Source organism: Peromyscus leucopus, unplaced genomic scaffold, assembly GCF_004664715.2.
Source record: "Peromyscus leucopus breed LL Stock unplaced genomic scaffold, UCI_PerLeu_2.1 scaffold_596, whole genome shotgun sequence".
In the NCBI taxonomy this organism is placed as follows: domain Eukaryota; kingdom Metazoa; phylum Chordata; class Mammalia; order Rodentia; family Cricetidae; genus Peromyscus; species Peromyscus leucopus.
The window spans coordinates 77,338-93,919 of NW_023505504.1; the positions used below are offsets into that span (position 1 = coordinate 77,338).

General features: G+C 49.3%; 1 protein-coding gene across 1 annotated transcript; it reads left to right on the forward strand.

The window, feature by feature from the left end:
• Nucleotides 1–643: 643 nt before the first annotated feature.
• LOC114703465 (inner centromere protein) lies at nt 644–16,020 on the forward strand. Its single transcript, XM_028884312.2, is given in 25 exon segments — nt 644–648; nt 729–844; nt 1,679–1,738; nt 1,803–1,887; nt 1,960–2,119; nt 2,121–2,245; nt 2,247–2,350; nt 2,353–2,379; nt 2,382–2,414; nt 6,807–6,858; nt 8,346–8,406; nt 8,543–8,660; nt 9,627–9,678; nt 10,122–10,149; nt 10,152–10,194; nt 10,197–10,241; nt 10,308–10,353; nt 10,355–10,439; nt 10,871–10,882; nt 12,998–13,111; nt 13,180–13,299; nt 13,679–13,748; nt 13,751–13,797; nt 14,624–14,787; nt 15,945–16,020. Coding segments are annotated over 25 exon segments (1,833 nt in total). The 3' UTR covers nt 16,006–16,020.
• Nucleotides 16,021–16,582: the final 562 nt, after the last annotated feature.

Genomic DNA, 16,582 nt, shown 5'->3' on the forward strand with positions numbered 1-16,582 from the left:
CATGAGATGAGGCCATTGGGTTGGCGTTTGGAATTTTGCAATGCAAGAGCTCTGTATTGGGAGATGCACGGGTTTAGCACAGAGTATTCTGTTTGATTTTTGGTCTGGTAGACTTTCCCTGGAAAAGTCCTGGTTCCTAACCTTGAATCCTTATGCTTTTGTCCCTACCTTCACCAGACAGTGCCACCATGGGGACCACAGCCCCAGGCCCATTCACCTGTTGGATCTATGTGACCAGAACTCCTGGATTTTGTCTGCAACATGGACAATAAGGACTTGATGTGGCTCAAGGAGATGAGGAGGAGCTGAGCGCATGTTTGTCAGTAAAGACGGGCATGCTGGGGTGGTGGTGTGAGGAGCTTGGTGTCCTCCTGATAGGTCAGACAAATAGCCTGCAGGTTCCTTCCTAAGTGCCTCATGTGCTGGGCCATCCTAGTGCCGCGGCAGGGAAAAGGCAATTAGCCCTTCTCCTGGCTCACTGTAGTTAGCCGTGTCTTTGAGTGTGTGGCCTGGGATAACTTGTCTTGGAACTTGCTGCCTGCCATATGTCCAGGAGGAAGCTCTGAGTGTCAGCTGGTGTCTTCACATAGCTTTGGAGAGCTTCCTGTGATGGTCTCTCTAGCTTGACTTGTCATTGCCAAGAATGCGGTGTAGAATGTCATCTAGTGAGAGAGGGGCCGCTCAGCAGTTCCAGGAAGCCTCAAGTTCACCCTCCTTGTCCTTAACAGAGAATTCAGCAACGAGCCGGAGCTGATGCCCAAAACTCCCTCTCAGAAGAACCGTCGGAAGAAGAGACGGGTGTCTAACATTCAGGATGAAAACAGAGATCCCATGAGGAAAAAAGGTAGGAAGGCTGGGAGGCTGCACTAGAGGTGGTCTCTGGAGACTTGGGAAGTTGCTCCTGGATGTGGCTGATAGGAACAACAGCTGAAAGGCAGTGGTAGTTAGTACTCCACGCCGACCCTCCCAGTTGAGATGGCATGGGTTAAAATGAAGTGTTTAATCCAGTTCAGAGTCCAGTGTGAACTTCGTACATTGGTGGCAAAGGTGGAGATGGAGTTTGAGTTGAGGTTTGGAGGAGGGAGAAGGCACCAGAGTTGTGGCCCAGGTTGTGGTTCCCACCCAGCTCCTCTGTTGTCGGGTTGTTACAACTCCCTGCAGGACTGGTGGTGACTGCAGTACTCAGGTAAAGATGCTGGTCATTCTAATCAGGCAAGCCTGGTATGTTATGCCAATCAGTTTCATGCCTCAGCTGCTGTATGTCCTTGGAATGAATCTCCATCTCTCTGTTTTCTTATCTTCCAAAGTGGAATAATGGTGCCTGCCTCCTAGGGCCGTCACCTCAGGCTTGCGAATCGAGAGTGTGAGTGGAGTTTGCAGAAGGTGCTTAGCACAGTGTGATCACAGAAGTTCCTTTGACTTTAATCTTCCCGGCAGTTCTATGAGTAATGGAACTCACTGTCATCAATTTACAGTTGGGGAGACTGAGCTCAGAGAGGAAGAACTGGGGTCTCATGGCTAGAATGATAGAGTCTACATTAGAACCTCCAGGTTTGCCTCCAGACCCTTTGCTCATACTTCATTGAAGCTGGTGGCTACTAGGGAGATGGACGTACTCTAATTTATTTTTGGGTGCCCCTGCCCTATTAGGTCTCAGCTTCTGTTCTGCCACAAACAGGTTATCCCGCAGGAAGTCTCGGAGCAGCCAGTTGGCACCGCTGCCTCCGCAGCAAGACAAGTGAGAAGCGGCTTACTATGTTGGAGAATGCTCCCCTGTGTTGCGTCGGATAACTCGGCTGCAGCTGCAGCGGTGGCGGCCTCTGTGCATCAGCTGCTTCCTCTCCCACTGCTGAGTCTTCCCACAGTGGTCAAGAAAGCTGTGGTGGAGTAAGCGCCAGAGAGCAACTGAGTGCAGACCTGCACCTCGTCCAGCTCAAAGGTGCCTTCCTCCATCTTCAGTCCCAGCTCCAGCCACACCGCCAGCTTCCCAAGCATCCTGACATCGAGAGGAATCAACACCCAAGGATGTCAGAGCTGGAAGCTGGAATCTGTCGCCGTGAGCTCCCTCAAGGCTACCCCCAGAGCCCCAAGAACAGAGGGTTGGGGCAGACGTTCTGTTTTCCAAGCTCAAGATTGCTCAGGCCTCCCGGGGCCTGCAGGACTCTCCTGGCTCTCCAGACTCTCCATGGCAGGAGAGGGTGCTTTCTCCTCTCCTACCAAATAACATCTTGCCCACCACAGCAAGAGCCCTCTTGGAATGTTCGGTCAGTGCGACGAAGCCTGATTTCCAGGATTCCAAGTGCCACTAGCCACAAAGTACTGTTTGGTGCCAAACAAGAAAATGCTAATCGTAGTCAAGCAGAAGACTTGCTAGGAAGGCTGACAAGAGCCGGAGGCCTCTGCTCGCATCATCTGTGAGTGTGGGGCCAGTGTGGGTGATGGGCAGTGGGTGCTCGGTGGGCTGTTTCTGAGAAATTTCCATTGACCCTTCAGTGATGTGCTTCTCATGTGAACTCTGCATGGAGTCTATCTAGCCATGCCTGCTGTTGAAAATGTGTCTAGTCTGATGGAGAAGCTGATTTTATGCCCCTGACGAGGCAAGTTCTCTACTACTGGGCAATGTCCTCTAGCCCTTGTTTTTTGAGATAGGCTCTGCTATGTAGCTCAGGCTGGCTTTGGACTCAAAGTCCTCCTGCCTCTGCCCCCACGGTTAGGATGTATGTACCACCAGTGAGCTGATTTTAAGGTTTGTTTGTTTGTTTGTTTGTTTTCTCTTTTAATAGTAGTGTGTCCACATGCACACACCTTGCCGATGTGTGTGTGTGTGTGTGTGTGTGTGTGTGTGTGTGTGTGTAAGTGTAAGTGAGGACAACTTGTAGAATCAGTTCTCTCCTTCCGCTGTGTTGGTTCTGATGATTGAACTCAGGTTGACAGGCTCAGCAACGGGTGCCTTTACTTCTGAGTCATCTCACTGGCCCTGACCTTTAATTGTCATTGCACTTTCTTCAATGTAGATTTAAATGCCACATATAGCTAGTGACTGCCACTACTGGGTGACAGATTTAGTTCAACTTCGTTCATAGATAATAGGCCTAGAATGTTAGCTCCAGTATTCCCATGGTCCCTTTCCCAGAGTCAGTATATCCCTTTTTGCTGTTTTGGAGTGATGGACTTAAATTCACTGTTCCTGTATGTAACTCCAAATGGTGAAACTGCTGTGGAGATGTGCCACATAGAGCATGTGGGCTGGTGCGCGGTGACTGCTTTCATTATGATCAGATCTAAGCCCAGAGAGAGGGCCATTGCTCTGGTGAGGATAGATCTTATGAGCCATAGAGGAAAGTAGGCAGGGTTGGCTTGTCTGCGTGGGTGGGACTTGTGGTAAGATTTTAAAGGATAGTTGTGTTCTGCCCAGGTGGAGAAAATGTAGCACTAGCTATCTTGGCCAAGGAAACAGCTTGCACAAAGATTTGGAGACATCAAGTAGTAAGTGATGGGCTGCCTGGTGCTTCTTGCCACTAAAGCAAATATCGGGTGGCTGGAGGTTCTTAGGCACCCTTTAAAAATAGAGGAGGCTGCTAGATCAGCCTCCTGCAAGACCCAGATTAGAGGACAGGCCAAGTTTTACAGTAAATGGAACATAAGTCTACCTGGCTTTTGTAAGATTGGTGGAAGAAAATCTGTCTGCAGCAGTGGTTTTGGCTCCTCAGGGTTTATACCTTTAATAGAAGAGGAAACTGAGGTAGACAAGCTGTAGAGTCCAGAAACTGGACTTGAGCCCTCTTGCATTTCATCCAGGAAAGCAGGTGCTGAGGGAGCTGGGTTTGTCAGGCAGGTGAAGACATCACACCTTGGAAGGTTCTCTCTGGCCCAGCTCTAGGCTCCGCAGCCTGGAGAGACAATCTGGGCCGTGTACAGCATAAGATTGCACACTGTCCATTTTGGATTCAGGAGGCCTGGGTGGGGTGGGTGTCACAGGTGGTACTTAGATTTCTTCAGGCCTGAAATTGGTCCTGGGTGGGTCTACAGGGCTAGATGAGCCTGGAGCTATGGGAAGGGTAGAGGAACTGGGAGAATCTCACAGACACCTCCCTCTCTTTTTTGAGACAGGGTTTCTCTGTAGCCTTGGCAGTCCTGGAACTTGCACTGTAGACCAGGCTGGCCTTGAACTCAGAGGTTCAATAAGCATTGCCTATTGCTCTTCCCTACAGCCTTCCCTGCTCATGGATAGGCTTCTGGGTTGTTTGTGAGCAAGCCTGACTATTCCCAGCCAACAGTCATCTTCCTTCTTGAGATAGAGGGATGGTGGGGAAGAGGCAGGGACTAGAATGTGGCATCACCTCTTCTCTTAAACTCAGTTTCCTGTCTGAAATGATAATGACATTTGCCTTGAATGTAGTTGGAGAACTAATCTTAGTGCTTGGATATGGTAACATGGTCAGTAACTCATTAGCCAAGTTAACCCTGGACTGTGTTACTGAAACTCAAGGGATGAGAAAGGGCAAGGCAGAGTGTCCTGTGCTTTTCTGATGTCAGGCTCTAAGGTGACCTGGGTGGGTAACTCAGGTGTCGTGTCGTTTGGGTTCTCCCTAAGGCAGCTTTTGACACACCTGCAGTAGGGGAGTGGGAAGGAATGAGGTCAGAACAGGAGACTGGCAGGAAAGGGTGGTTTGGGAGCCTCTGGAATCTAGTGGTGGTGCACAGAGGACCTGAAGCCTCTTGTCCTCCTGGTCTGCTGTGCATTCCCCAGGAGAAGCTTTCCGGTATTAGTAGCAGACAGGACAAGGGTCACTGCTGTGGGTTTCTAGAAAATCCAGCTGTATAGGTCAGTTTGTCATTCAGCTTCATGGCTAGTTTTTTTTTTTTTTTTTTTTTTTAACTGGAGGGTAGCTCCTCCTCAGTCCGTAGCCAGGCCACTTCTTTGACACTGGGCCTGTTCTGACATGCAGGGGTGCTTAACATTCCAAAAAGTCTTTGTACTGTGGAATAGTTATGTGTTCACTTGGGTGTCTTCTGATCTCTGGCCTTTACCTCTCTCCTCCCGCAGTTAAGAGCTTGGAGTCAGGAGAGAGGCAGGTCAGAGGAGGGGGTCAGGGTGCACTGTGGAGCATGAGTCAGTTGAAGAAAAGGCGGCACTCCAAGATGAAATTTTAAAGCATATGTGGGCAGCAGGAAGGTCCAGCCTCTCTAACGGACTGAACTCCTGAACAACCGTACAAAGGCGTATTTATTGATTATTACACAAAGTATTTCCTCATCCCAAGGTCTCTAATTTACATGTTTTACTGAAGGAGAGCATCACGTGCCCCATGACTCTAATCCGTTATTATATATCGTTTGCAATACACAATAACACGAGAGCCTCAGGTGACCAAAGTCGTGGGATGGCTGCAATGGCCCCTTCAGCAAAACAGTTCTACAAATCACGGAAAACAATCACTGTTTTCCACAAGGATTCTTCAAGGTCAAGGTGCTTCTAGAAAACAGCTGTCCATTCTAATGTGTGCCCCCCAATCAGTGACTTAAATTCCTACAACAGAGAGCAGATCTTCTGGCCATAGACCCTCAAGCATCTCTAGCTGCCAGTGTCATATTGTTGCTGCTCCCTCCTGGCCCCCAGCCTGGATCCCATAGCCCAGAAGGGAAAATTCCTGCTTCTTGTTACTGCTGAGTTCTCCCTGAGCCCTGCCAGTTTGTTGTTCCAGTTTTTCTTGTTGTCTTCCCTGTTTTTCTTAGGCCGGGGCACCACCTAGGTTCCTTGTCTCCCTAGCTCTGGTCTGTCTTTCCTGACCCAGGAGCTGGCCTTTTTCTAAGCCCCCCAAAGCCCTTTTTTCAATTTGTGTCTTGGCAAGTGTTTTTCCTTCTTCCTAGATCACTGACACCATCTCACTCTAGTCTAGATAGGTCTAGAATTACTATAAAGCTCAGGCTGACTTTGAACTTGTGGCAATCCCTCTGTCCAGCATCCTGAGTGCTGGATTAAAGATATGAACCATCATGCCTGTAATTAATACTTCTCCAAGGACATTCCTTATTGAAACTGGGCATTGCTTTACTGTGTATGATAGGATGATAGAGTTCGGTGCTGAAACCTTGATGGGTGCTAAACTTCAGCATTTTCTTCTTGACTCATGTTGCTTTGGTGCTGTTTGGACTAATGTTAATATAGTAAGAAGGAAAAGTCACACTTTAGTACAGCAGTGAAAATAGTTAAGACTGTAGATCACCCAAAAGGGTCTCCAGTATTTCTAGAAGTTGGAGAATACACTTTGAAAACCACTGTCTTCCTCTCCCTCCTCCTCCCCTTTGGTCTTCAGTTCAGGTCTCCTCATCTAGGCTCAGCATCCTTGACTTGGTTGTTGCACGTACCCTAATTCACTGTATAAGATCATCTGATGCTGATAGGAAGACCAGACAGTGGCCTTGTTGGTTTTCACTACCATTGCGTTGAGCCTCCAGCCCCTGGCTCAAAACCCAATACATAGTAAGCACTTGATGAGTATTGTTGAGTGAATAAGCTGCTTATGTTGGAGCCCAGTGTTGTGGCAGACATCCCTCTTTCCACGATGCTCCTAGCCTAGTAAAGAGGTGGAGTGTGCCTGCTAGGCAAGCAACATAAAGCTAATAGCTGCATTGAGGTTGTGTGAGGATGAATGAGGGTGAGACCCGGGGCACAGTCAGGCCTGTGCGTGTGTCTATGAAAGGAGCAGTGATCATGTCCTTGTCAGAACTTCCTGGACTTCTTGGCCTGGTTCTTGACTGGTTTTCCGATGGCATCTTTTATTTTTTTTCCATTTCTCCTTCAGGTCACAGTTACCTGGAGAGGCTCCTGAATGTTGAAGTGCCTCAGAAAGTTGGGTAAGTTCCATGCCAGTGCCTCCCACAGGGTGGTCAGGGCACATTGGGAGTTGGGGATTGAGGTGACCACCAGGTGGAAGCCTTCCCTCCTCATCCTGGATGTTCTCCATGGCACTGCCGACAGTCAGGCTCCCTTAGCCTGGTCCCTGTGTAACCAGGCAGCAAGTAACATGGTCTCCAGGCGACATTCCATCAGTATTACTTGTCAGCTCTGGCTCATGAGTTCCATGGCTGTCAATGAGGCATAACAACCATTTAAATGAGGTTGTGATAGAGTGTTGTAGTCTAGGGCACGGGGGCTTCCTGCGCTGGATTAGACCTAGCATTACTGGGGCCAGGACACTCTGACTTCTCAGAGGTCATGCTCTGCTATCCTGAGCTAGCCCTTCCTTACTTTGGGGCAGAGGTTCAGTGCTTGGATGAGGAAATGGGGTCTGGGCATACCTTTGGCTTAGCTGGCCCCTGGATGAATAGTGAGTAGGCCTCAAAAAAGATGGACTTTTCTGGTCCCCCTAGATTGAGACAGACCTGGGTAAAGTATTTGTTTGCTCTGCATCGCTGGAACAATGCCTAAGATACTCACCTTGCAAAGGAAAATAGTTCATCTTATCTCACAATTGTAGAGCCTTCCACCCATGACCAGTCAGTCAGCTCTGTTGCTTTGGGGAGCAGTACATCATGACAGGAGTGTGGTAGAACAAAGCTATTTACCTCATGGCTGGGACTTGAAAGGAGAAAGGGAGCAAAGGGCTGTGATCCACCTCATACTCATCTTCATAGGCATACCCGTGCTGGGGATGCTGTGAATGTGTTGCTCTGATTGATAAATGAAACACTGATTGGCAGTACCAGGCAGGAAGTATACTGTAGCAGGTAAGGAGAGGAGAATTCTGGGAGGTGGAAAGCTGAGTCAGGAGATGCTGCCAGCCGCTGCCACCATGAAAAACAAGATGTAAAGTACCAGTAAGCCACAAGCCATGTGGCAAATTATAAATCAATAGAAATGGGTTAATTTAAGATATAAGAACTAGAGAGCAAGAAGCCTGAGCCATTAGGCCAAACAGTTTAAATAATGTAAGTGACTGTGTGTTTATTTGGGTCTGATGGCTGCAGGTCTGAGCGGGACTGAGAAAACTGCTAAGCGTAATAAGCACCCTCCAGCTCGGTCCCACCTGTCCAAGTTTCTACTGCATTTTAGTACTTCTATACTGGGAACAGAGCCTCTAATACATAGGTCTTTGAGGACAGTGAAGATCCAAACCAGAATAGGTTCCCATCCCAAATGAGATCTCGACAGGATATCAAACAAGATTCAGAAACTGACATCACTCTCTACTCAGGAAGCCACTGATGATGGCTGCAGTCTTCCTATCTAGGCTAGACTGTTGGTTTGTGGTTCAGGTCTGGTCACTTAATATTGGCTCTACCTTGAAGAGTTAGCAAAAGCTTAGTCTTAGAGTTCTCACAGTGTCTTGCTTTGCTTTCAGCCTGGAGCAGGAGCCCACTGAGGAGGTTGAGCCTGAGGAAGCAGCGGAGGAGCCGGAGGGGGCAGCGGAGGACCAGAGGTAAGGCCACAGGCCAGAGACAGATAAGTCTTGAACGCTCCAAGTCTAAAGCTATGTGCCACGGCTATCCTGAGCCTCAGGATCCACGTGGGCTTCTTCAAGCCTTGTTCTTCCTGTAGGTCTCCAAAAACAGTGGCTGTACTTCGAAGCGTCACAGTGCCACCGAGATTGTGATTAATACGCCTACCTCGAAGCCTGTGGCCACTGGCCAGGCAACAGCTATTGAAGAGCAGCAAGGTGAGTTGGCTTGGCCCTGACTCTTGGAATACAGAGCCTCATTTTCTGGTCTGATAGGCCCAAGATAAATTAAACCTGAAGAGGCCATGATCTTTGGCTGGAGCTGCTGCTGAGTGTCACGTGAGTAATTATTGCTGGATAATTAGGAAGAGGAGAGAAATGTCTGAATGAGGTGAAGGTATGAAGGTGCCATGTCAGGTCTTGGCCCACTGCAAGGATTCATGAAGAACTACAGGCTGGGGTCTGAAGGTCTACCTGGCCTCTTGCTCTTGCTTGTTTTTAACTTTTCTAGTTCAGAAAGGGCAGGATTACTATGGACTTTGGAGTTGGTTAGGAGCCCTTGCCTGGCTTCCCAGGCTACTAGTAGACTCCTGGAGTCTGGCTCCTGTTTCTCTGTGGAGGATGCTTTCCCTAGTGTGAAGAAATGGTAGCTGTAAGGTTTTGAGCAAAGTGTCCTCTTTATGAAAGGGTCAAGGACAGTTGTTGTGCCAGCCTGAAAGCTCTCAGAACTGCTTCAAAGACCCTTGGGAGTAAAGGGTGCTTCCTCTTGGTGTGAAATAGGATGTGCTGTGCCCTGTATGCCCCCATAAAGGAACCTTCCTCTCCTGTCATGGTAGTACCAACTGAAGGCTAGAAGAGTAGTAGTTTACAGCTCTACTGTCATAAGGTTTCTGCACATAATTTTTGTGGGTAGAGGGTGGCACGTAGTTTGAGGCTTCGGTTTACTGTCCTGCCATTTGTTGCCAAGTATTAGGGCTGGGGGACCTGACTTGGGGCCAGTATCCTGGGCTCAAGGCTAATTACTGCTAAGGTTGGTGTTCCTGCCATTGGCCACCCTGAGGTTGCCAGGAGGGGGCCTTGCTCATGCTGTAACTGTTGCTGCTGGACCCCTTCCTTCCCTAAAACTGGCATGTATACCCCACTGGCATCATCTATACAACCTCTTTGAAATTGCTCTCTTCACAGAACCCCAGCTTGACCAAAGAGATGGACACAGAGAACCACCGCAGAGTGTCAGGTTTGCATCTGGAAGGGGTATACACGTAGTTCTACTCTGAGGCTTCCAGAGGCCTTAAACCAAGCTGGGTCATTGTGTAGGGAGGGTAGGTATGGCCAGGCATTCTGCTTCTTGGCTGGTGCCAACTCTATTCTCTGACTATACAGAGGAAACAGCTTGATTCTGTAGATGCTGGCTTGGGAATGGGTGATCATGTTCCTCTGCATCCTTCTGCTCTGTGACCTTTCACTGGCTATCTCCATTTTTCTGAGTGGGCAGCAAAAGGCCGCTCTGCATTCGCTTTCTGTCTGTGGCTTGAGCCCAGATTTTTTTTTTTTTTTTTTTTTTTTTTTTTTTTTTTTTTTTTTTTTTTTTTTTTTTGCAAAGGAAGATCTTTATGGGATGTAGTAGGACTGTGAGGTGGATTCTCAGGTCGTCTTTATGATGTGTCCTGTCCTGGGCAGGAGGAAACGCAGCTACAAGCAGGCAATGAGAGTGAACCAGACGAGGAGCAGCCAGAGGATGAGGAGCTTCACCCCCCCAGAACAAGACCCCTTCCCCACCCTGTCCGGCCAACAAGGTATGCAGGTTCTTCCCTTGCTTGGTGTCTGCCCTACCTGCTCTGTGCTGACCCTGGCCCTGGTCTGCAGGTGTACGGCCCCTCCGGACCTTCTTGCACACAGTGCAGAAAACCAAATGCTCATGACCCTACTTTTGCCTCCCGAAGCAGTGTCATGAAGTCCTTCATTAAACGCAACACTCCCCTCCGTGTGGACCCTAAGGTAAGGGAGCCTGTCCCCTGGCTGTGCTTTGCTGGAACTGGGGCAGTGTGGTTGAAGGCTCTTAGTTTGCTGAAAGTAGTGTGGGCCTGGGCATACAGAGACCTGGCACTGATCACAGGCCAGTGAAAGCCTCTGTCAGGGGTTGCCTCAGTACTGTGGTACTGTGCTGACGTTATGGATCCTGTGACTCAAGCTCAGCTGCTTGCTGGAAAGTGGGAGGATTGGCTTAGCAGACCTAATGCTGGCCATCAGTCCACAGACCAGTGGTGGAGTGACTTGGAGGAGCAGGTGAAGACACCTTTCATGTTGGAGAGAGGGTGGGTGAGATGAGGTGGCAGTGTGTTGTGGTGAAAGGCCCCAAGAAGTGCATGGCCTGCCCGTTAGGACATCCCTTAGCATTAACTTTGGTGTTTTCTGTTTCCTCTCCACAGTGCAGCTTTGTTGTAAGTAAGGCCTTTCCTGTCCCTTTACAGAGCTGCACCTAGTTCTTAACTATATCCATGTCACTGTGTAGCTGACAGTCTCTGTGGAAGCACTAACATCGCAAGTGGGAGTGTTAGGAAGGCAGATGTGCATGTGGGGCACTGGAGTCATCAGGTAGCTGGTGGGATCCAACTGTTCTGGGACTCTGCATCCTCCCACTGTAGAGCTTTCCTCTGCCTAACTTACCTGCTACGGGAGGACCCAGGTGGGGTGACCTGCAGTGTTTATCCAGGCCACAGCTATTTAAGTGCTTCCCACGGCCATCTACTTCCTCATCCCCAGCACTGGGGCAGAAAGAACCAGAGGTCAGAAAAGAACAGACATGTCTCTGGTCCACAGAGCCACTGAGATTTACTGGATCATAGACATGACCAGTAGCCCTGATGGGGGTATGTGATGGGGTAGGACTGGTGGCTTTAAACTGAGACTGGGTCCAGATGTCATCGGCATCTGGAAACAAGACCAAAGAAGCTGTTCTTTTCCCAGACACCTCAGAGCTGAGCTGAGCTAGCTAGATCACTTGCTGTGAGCAAGAGCTTTGGAGAACTGGTACCTGGGCACAGCCCACAGTCCTGTTCCTTGCACCTGGTGGTTGCTGTCTAGACCAGTTATTTCTTAGCTTCTTGGCATCTGTTTAAAGAATTGAAGATGCACACACATATAAAAAGTGTGGATTTTCTTTAAAATTATTATGTGTGTGTGTGTGTGTGTGTGTGTGTGTACATGCATATGCAAGCACATGGTATGGGACATGTTTGGAAGGTAGTTTTTTGTTCTCTGATCTCAGCAGCCGCACACCTGTTCTTAGTCACTAGGAATATTTTTGGGGATGCTTGTGAATTGTGTTGAGTCATATGCTACCACAAAAGGTACATAATTGGCTTTTAAAAATATTTTGGCGCTGGGCGGTGGTGGTGCACGCCTTTAATCCCAGCACTCGGGAAGCAGAGCCAGGTGGATCTCTGTGAGTCGAGGCCAGCCTGGACTACCAAGTGAGTCCCAGGAAAGGCGCAAAGCTACACAGAGAAACCCTGTCTCGAAAACCAAAAAAAAAAAAAAAATTTGGCGCTGGGCGGTGGTGCACGCCTTTAATCCCAGCAACTTGGGAGCAGAGCCAGGTGGATCTTTGTGAGTTCAAGGCCAGCCTGGTCTCCAAAGTGAGTTCCAGGAAAGGCACAAAGCTACATAGAGAAACCCTGTTCAAAAAAAAAAAAAAAAAAAAAAAATTGGCAAATGTCTTTGATTACACACATACACAAATATGTTTGTATATTTTTTATTTTACATGTATGGGTGTTTTATCTGTATGTATGTCTGTGCACATGCACCACCTGCATGCTTGGTACCCAGGAAGGCCAGAAAGGGGTGGCCTGTGGGTGCTGGAAACCACTGGTCTGGTCCTTGGCCAGGGAACGTTTGGAGCCCCTCCCACCCTGGCTGTTGTGTATGGCTGTGACTGTGTCCCCGGGGACTTTGCGGGTCTGCCTGCGAGGTGACACCAGCACTGATCTGCTGTACGGCTAGCTATCTGTTAATGTTGTTGTAAACATTATTAACACAGGCATACCATAAGAAATTTGGAAACTAAAAGGAAAGACATACCATCCTTGATCTAGCTCACTAGCCTGTACAACTGTGTTAACATTTCATGGTACTTTATTTTTTTTAAGAGTGGTGCATGTGCATATTCCTAGCATGTATTGAAAGTCATAGTAGTGATAAATGACTGTTCCTTCATCCTTCCCTCCCAAATAGAACGTTAGCAGACACTTTGTAAGTTGCCTTCCTTTCTCTTTGCATTCTTAGTCTTTAGTCTTTTTTTCAAGCTGTTTATTTAAATTATAATCAATACACATCTAATTTGAGGCTGCTTTTGTGTTACTTACAAATTGGGGTTTGGGGAGGCATTCAGGTCCTCCTGAATGCCTGTGCTTGCCTAGGGTGGGTACAGGTACACTGGACATCTCTTTCTGAGAGGCATCTGCTGCCACACTGGTTGTGAACTGATGCACGCTGCAGGCAGCCTGTGGGGTTGGGTGTCCTCACTCACACGCCAGTGCCCCTGCCCTCTTCAGGAGAAGGAACGCCAGCGCCTGGAGAACCTGCGGCGGAAAGAGGAGGCTGAGCAGCTGCGCAGACAGAAGGTGGAGGAGGACAAGCGGCGGCGGCTGGAGGAGGTGAAGCTGTAAGTGTCCCAGCTCCCAGCCCAGCTTGCCCCAGCCTAGGCAGGCTCTCCTTAACTCTGCTTTGCCCGCAGGAAGCGTGAAAGCGCCTCCGCAAGGTGCTGCAGGCCCGTGAGCGGGTGGAGCAGATGAAGGAGGAAAAGAAGAAGCAGATTGAGCAGAAGTTTGCTCAGATTGATGAGAAGACAGAGAAGGTGAGCCTGGGCTGATGGGCATCGAGACTGTAGGTGGGTGGTATCTGCTGGAACCCAAGAACTTTAGGCTTGGCAGCCTGAAGGGTGGGACTGGACTCCTCCACAAGCCATCGACTGGGTGGCCTGTATACCCTGCTTTCTGTCACATGGGCTCTGGAGTCTTCTGAGGCAAGTTAAATGCTGGAAGCCTGGCCTAAATTTCCCCAGCAGCACTTTGTGAATGGGCAGTCTTGGGCAGGTATGGCTTTTTGTGCCTTTTCCCTAGGCTCTAGGCGCAAGCAGGGTTTGTAGTGGAATGGGGTGCCTATCATAGAACTCTGGGTCCCACTGTGCATGCTGAGGGGCTGCTCCAGAGAGCACATGTGAGTGGATTCTGTAGGCTAAGGAGGAGCGCCTGGCAGAGAAGGCCAAGAAGAAGGCAACTGCCAAGAAGATGGAGGAGGTCGAGGCACGCGGAAGCAGGAGGAGGAGGCGCGCAGGCTCAGGTTGCTCCAACAGGTGCGGTTACAAGTGGGACAGGGAAGAAGTGGACTGGCTGGACACACCCATTCCGTAGAGCAGATACTACTGAATCTGCTCGCTGACTTGAGGGTTGGGTGGTGGTGACTTTTTCTAGATGCCAAAGTTTGAGGATTAAATATGCGCATCTGGTGTCGGCCTTCATGGCACAGCTGCTATTTCTTAGCAGGTTGCTCAAGTAGCAGCGATCTTGCTGATACGGTTGTAGTTGAGAGCAAAATTCACTAATGTATGTGAAGTATGCCATGCCTGGTATATGCTGAATGTCCTGCAGGTGATTGCACTTACCATCCATCCTTGAGCCTTATACTTGGAAGAGTAGGGCCCTGTCTCTCCCTGGGAACTGGCAGTCTTACTACTGTAGGGAACAAATGTCCGTCATTGGGAGTTGTAGGACTAACCAGTATGGTTTATTTGTGCTGGGATAGATGCTTCTTAAGTATTAATGCATGTTAACCCAGCAGCTTCAGGAGGTGCGGGTGCTGCTCTTGTCCTGTTTTGCAGCTGGGGCCTGACCACTGGGTCAGATGCTTGCCCAGTGTACACAGCTAACTCCAGGCTCCACTCTTGCTTGTTAGTTCTGCTGCAGTAGTTTGCCAGATGCCTTTTCAGTCTGGCCGTGATTTTACAAAACTTCACTTGTCAAGGCGTCTGGCGACTCAGTTCTAGCTGATGTCATGATGGTGACCAGTGCCTTAGGAGCCTGGGCTATGGGCAGGAGCAGCCCCTTAGCCCTTGGCTAGCTTCTCCCTGTGGGCCCAAGCCTGGCTTGAGTGTCCTGCACTTCAATGCATTGCCATCTCAGGAGGAAGAGGAGCAGCGGCATTACGAGATGCTCCAGCGGAAGAAGGAGGAGGAGCAGGAGCGGCGCAAGGCAGCTGAGGCCAGGCGACTGGCAGAGCAGCGTGAGCAGGAGCGGCAAAGGGAGCAGGAACGCAAGAGGGAGCAGGAATGTCTTCAGGCCAAGAGGTGAGGCCGCCCACTGGCCATTTACTGTCCTGGTGGGGAGTGAAAGGCAGCATGGCCGTTACTTCTCGCAGCTCTCATCTTCACGTGAAGGTTGGGGCTTTCCCTTGGTATCCAAACCAGATGTCTACAGCTGGTGGACCACCAAATAGGGTATATGTTAGCTGGGAGAGATTCAAGGGGTAACAACCAGGGTCACTCCATGTTTGGTTCTGCTTCCACCAGATGTGCTAACTCCTTTGTTGTCTTTCTCAGTGGATCCAGTAGGTTGGGGAATCTTAGAACAGACTAGTACTTCTCCATAGGGCTGCCACAGGCATCATGGCAGGAGGGATGCTTGTAGTGCAGTATAGGACATTGAGCATCTTTAGCCTGGACTCCTGTGCTTCCCTTGGTGGTGGTGATAACCCAGTGAGGTGTTCCCCTCACTGACATTTATTAGGATTGTGCCCACATTGTGCGGACCTATAGGACCAGCAACTGTTCTTCTCCTACTCAGCTCCTGAGAAACTATCTTTGTGGTGGGTACAGCTTAGTAGAGAAGTGAGACTTCAGCTAGAGGGCTAGAATCTCAGGGCAGTGTAGGGTACATGTAGATTGACACCTAAGTATCCCTGGTCTTATGGGTAGAGTCAGAGATAAGAGTCTGGAATGGATGGGTGTGAGGATGTATTAACTTGAGGGGTGAAGGGCGTTGTGGTTGGTAGCTCTGAGGTTGCTCTGAGCTACATGCTCTGCAGTTTTCTTATTTAATCCTTACTTGAAGCTCTTAAGGCATAGAAACTATCAGCTTTACAGAGGAAACCTGTTTGAGAGGAGCTAAATGACTTGTTGAGGTCAAGCTCATCAGCAGCCCCTCCCGCTGTGGCAGAGCTGAGTGCTCTGTTGTTTCATGTGGTTGTGACAGGCTGGAGAAAGTGTTACTCTTCCATTGTGAAAAAGAGAAGGGTGAGCTTAAGACCTCACTTGCATGAAGAGTGGGGTTGTGTGTGTTAGACTCCACAGTCAGCTCCGAAACTTACTTTTGGAGAGTCTAGCTGTTGTTGGCTCTAAGCTGGTGTCCACTCTCTAAAGGCATGCCCACCAAGCCTGGCTTCCTTTCCCGGATGGCAACAGGCCTAGGCCCCACTACTGCTCTGACAGATTCTTGGTGTTCTCAGGGAGATGCAGGAGAGAGAGAAAGCCCTGCGGCTACAGAAGGAGCGACTTCAGAGGAACTGAGGAAAAGAAGAAAGAAGTAGGGTGCTGGGAGCATGGCTTCCTGTGGTCTGTTCTGAGCTGTGAGGTGAAGAACTGGAGAACCTGGCCTTGTCACATGGGTAACAGTTGTGCAAGAGGAGAGGGGAGACACACATACCTTGTTGCTGGGTTCAGAAGAGCAGCGCCTGCTGAGCTGCGACTGCAGAAGAGCAGGCGAAGAAAGCCAAGGAGGTGGCAGCACCAGCAAGTCCTGAACTGACTGTGGATGTACAGGTGAGGCCTGTGCCCGGGTTGGGAGGGCCCTCCCCCATTCTCCATTTGCTTACAAGCTCAAGCTGTGTTAGAGCCTGAAGAGAGGACACGTCATACCAGTCTTTCTGCTTTTTCCCCTTTTCTTTTGGTGACAGGTCTGCTCTGTAACCAGACTGGCCTCAATTTGTAATCCTTTTACAAATTTTTATAAATGTTAATCCTAACCTCCCAGTTCCAGGATTACAGGCATGTAGGCCTATACCTAACTTCTCTTTTGCTATTTCCATAATGCATAGTTTTTGATATTATAAAATTAGAATGTTACTTGAAAAAAAAAAACAACTTT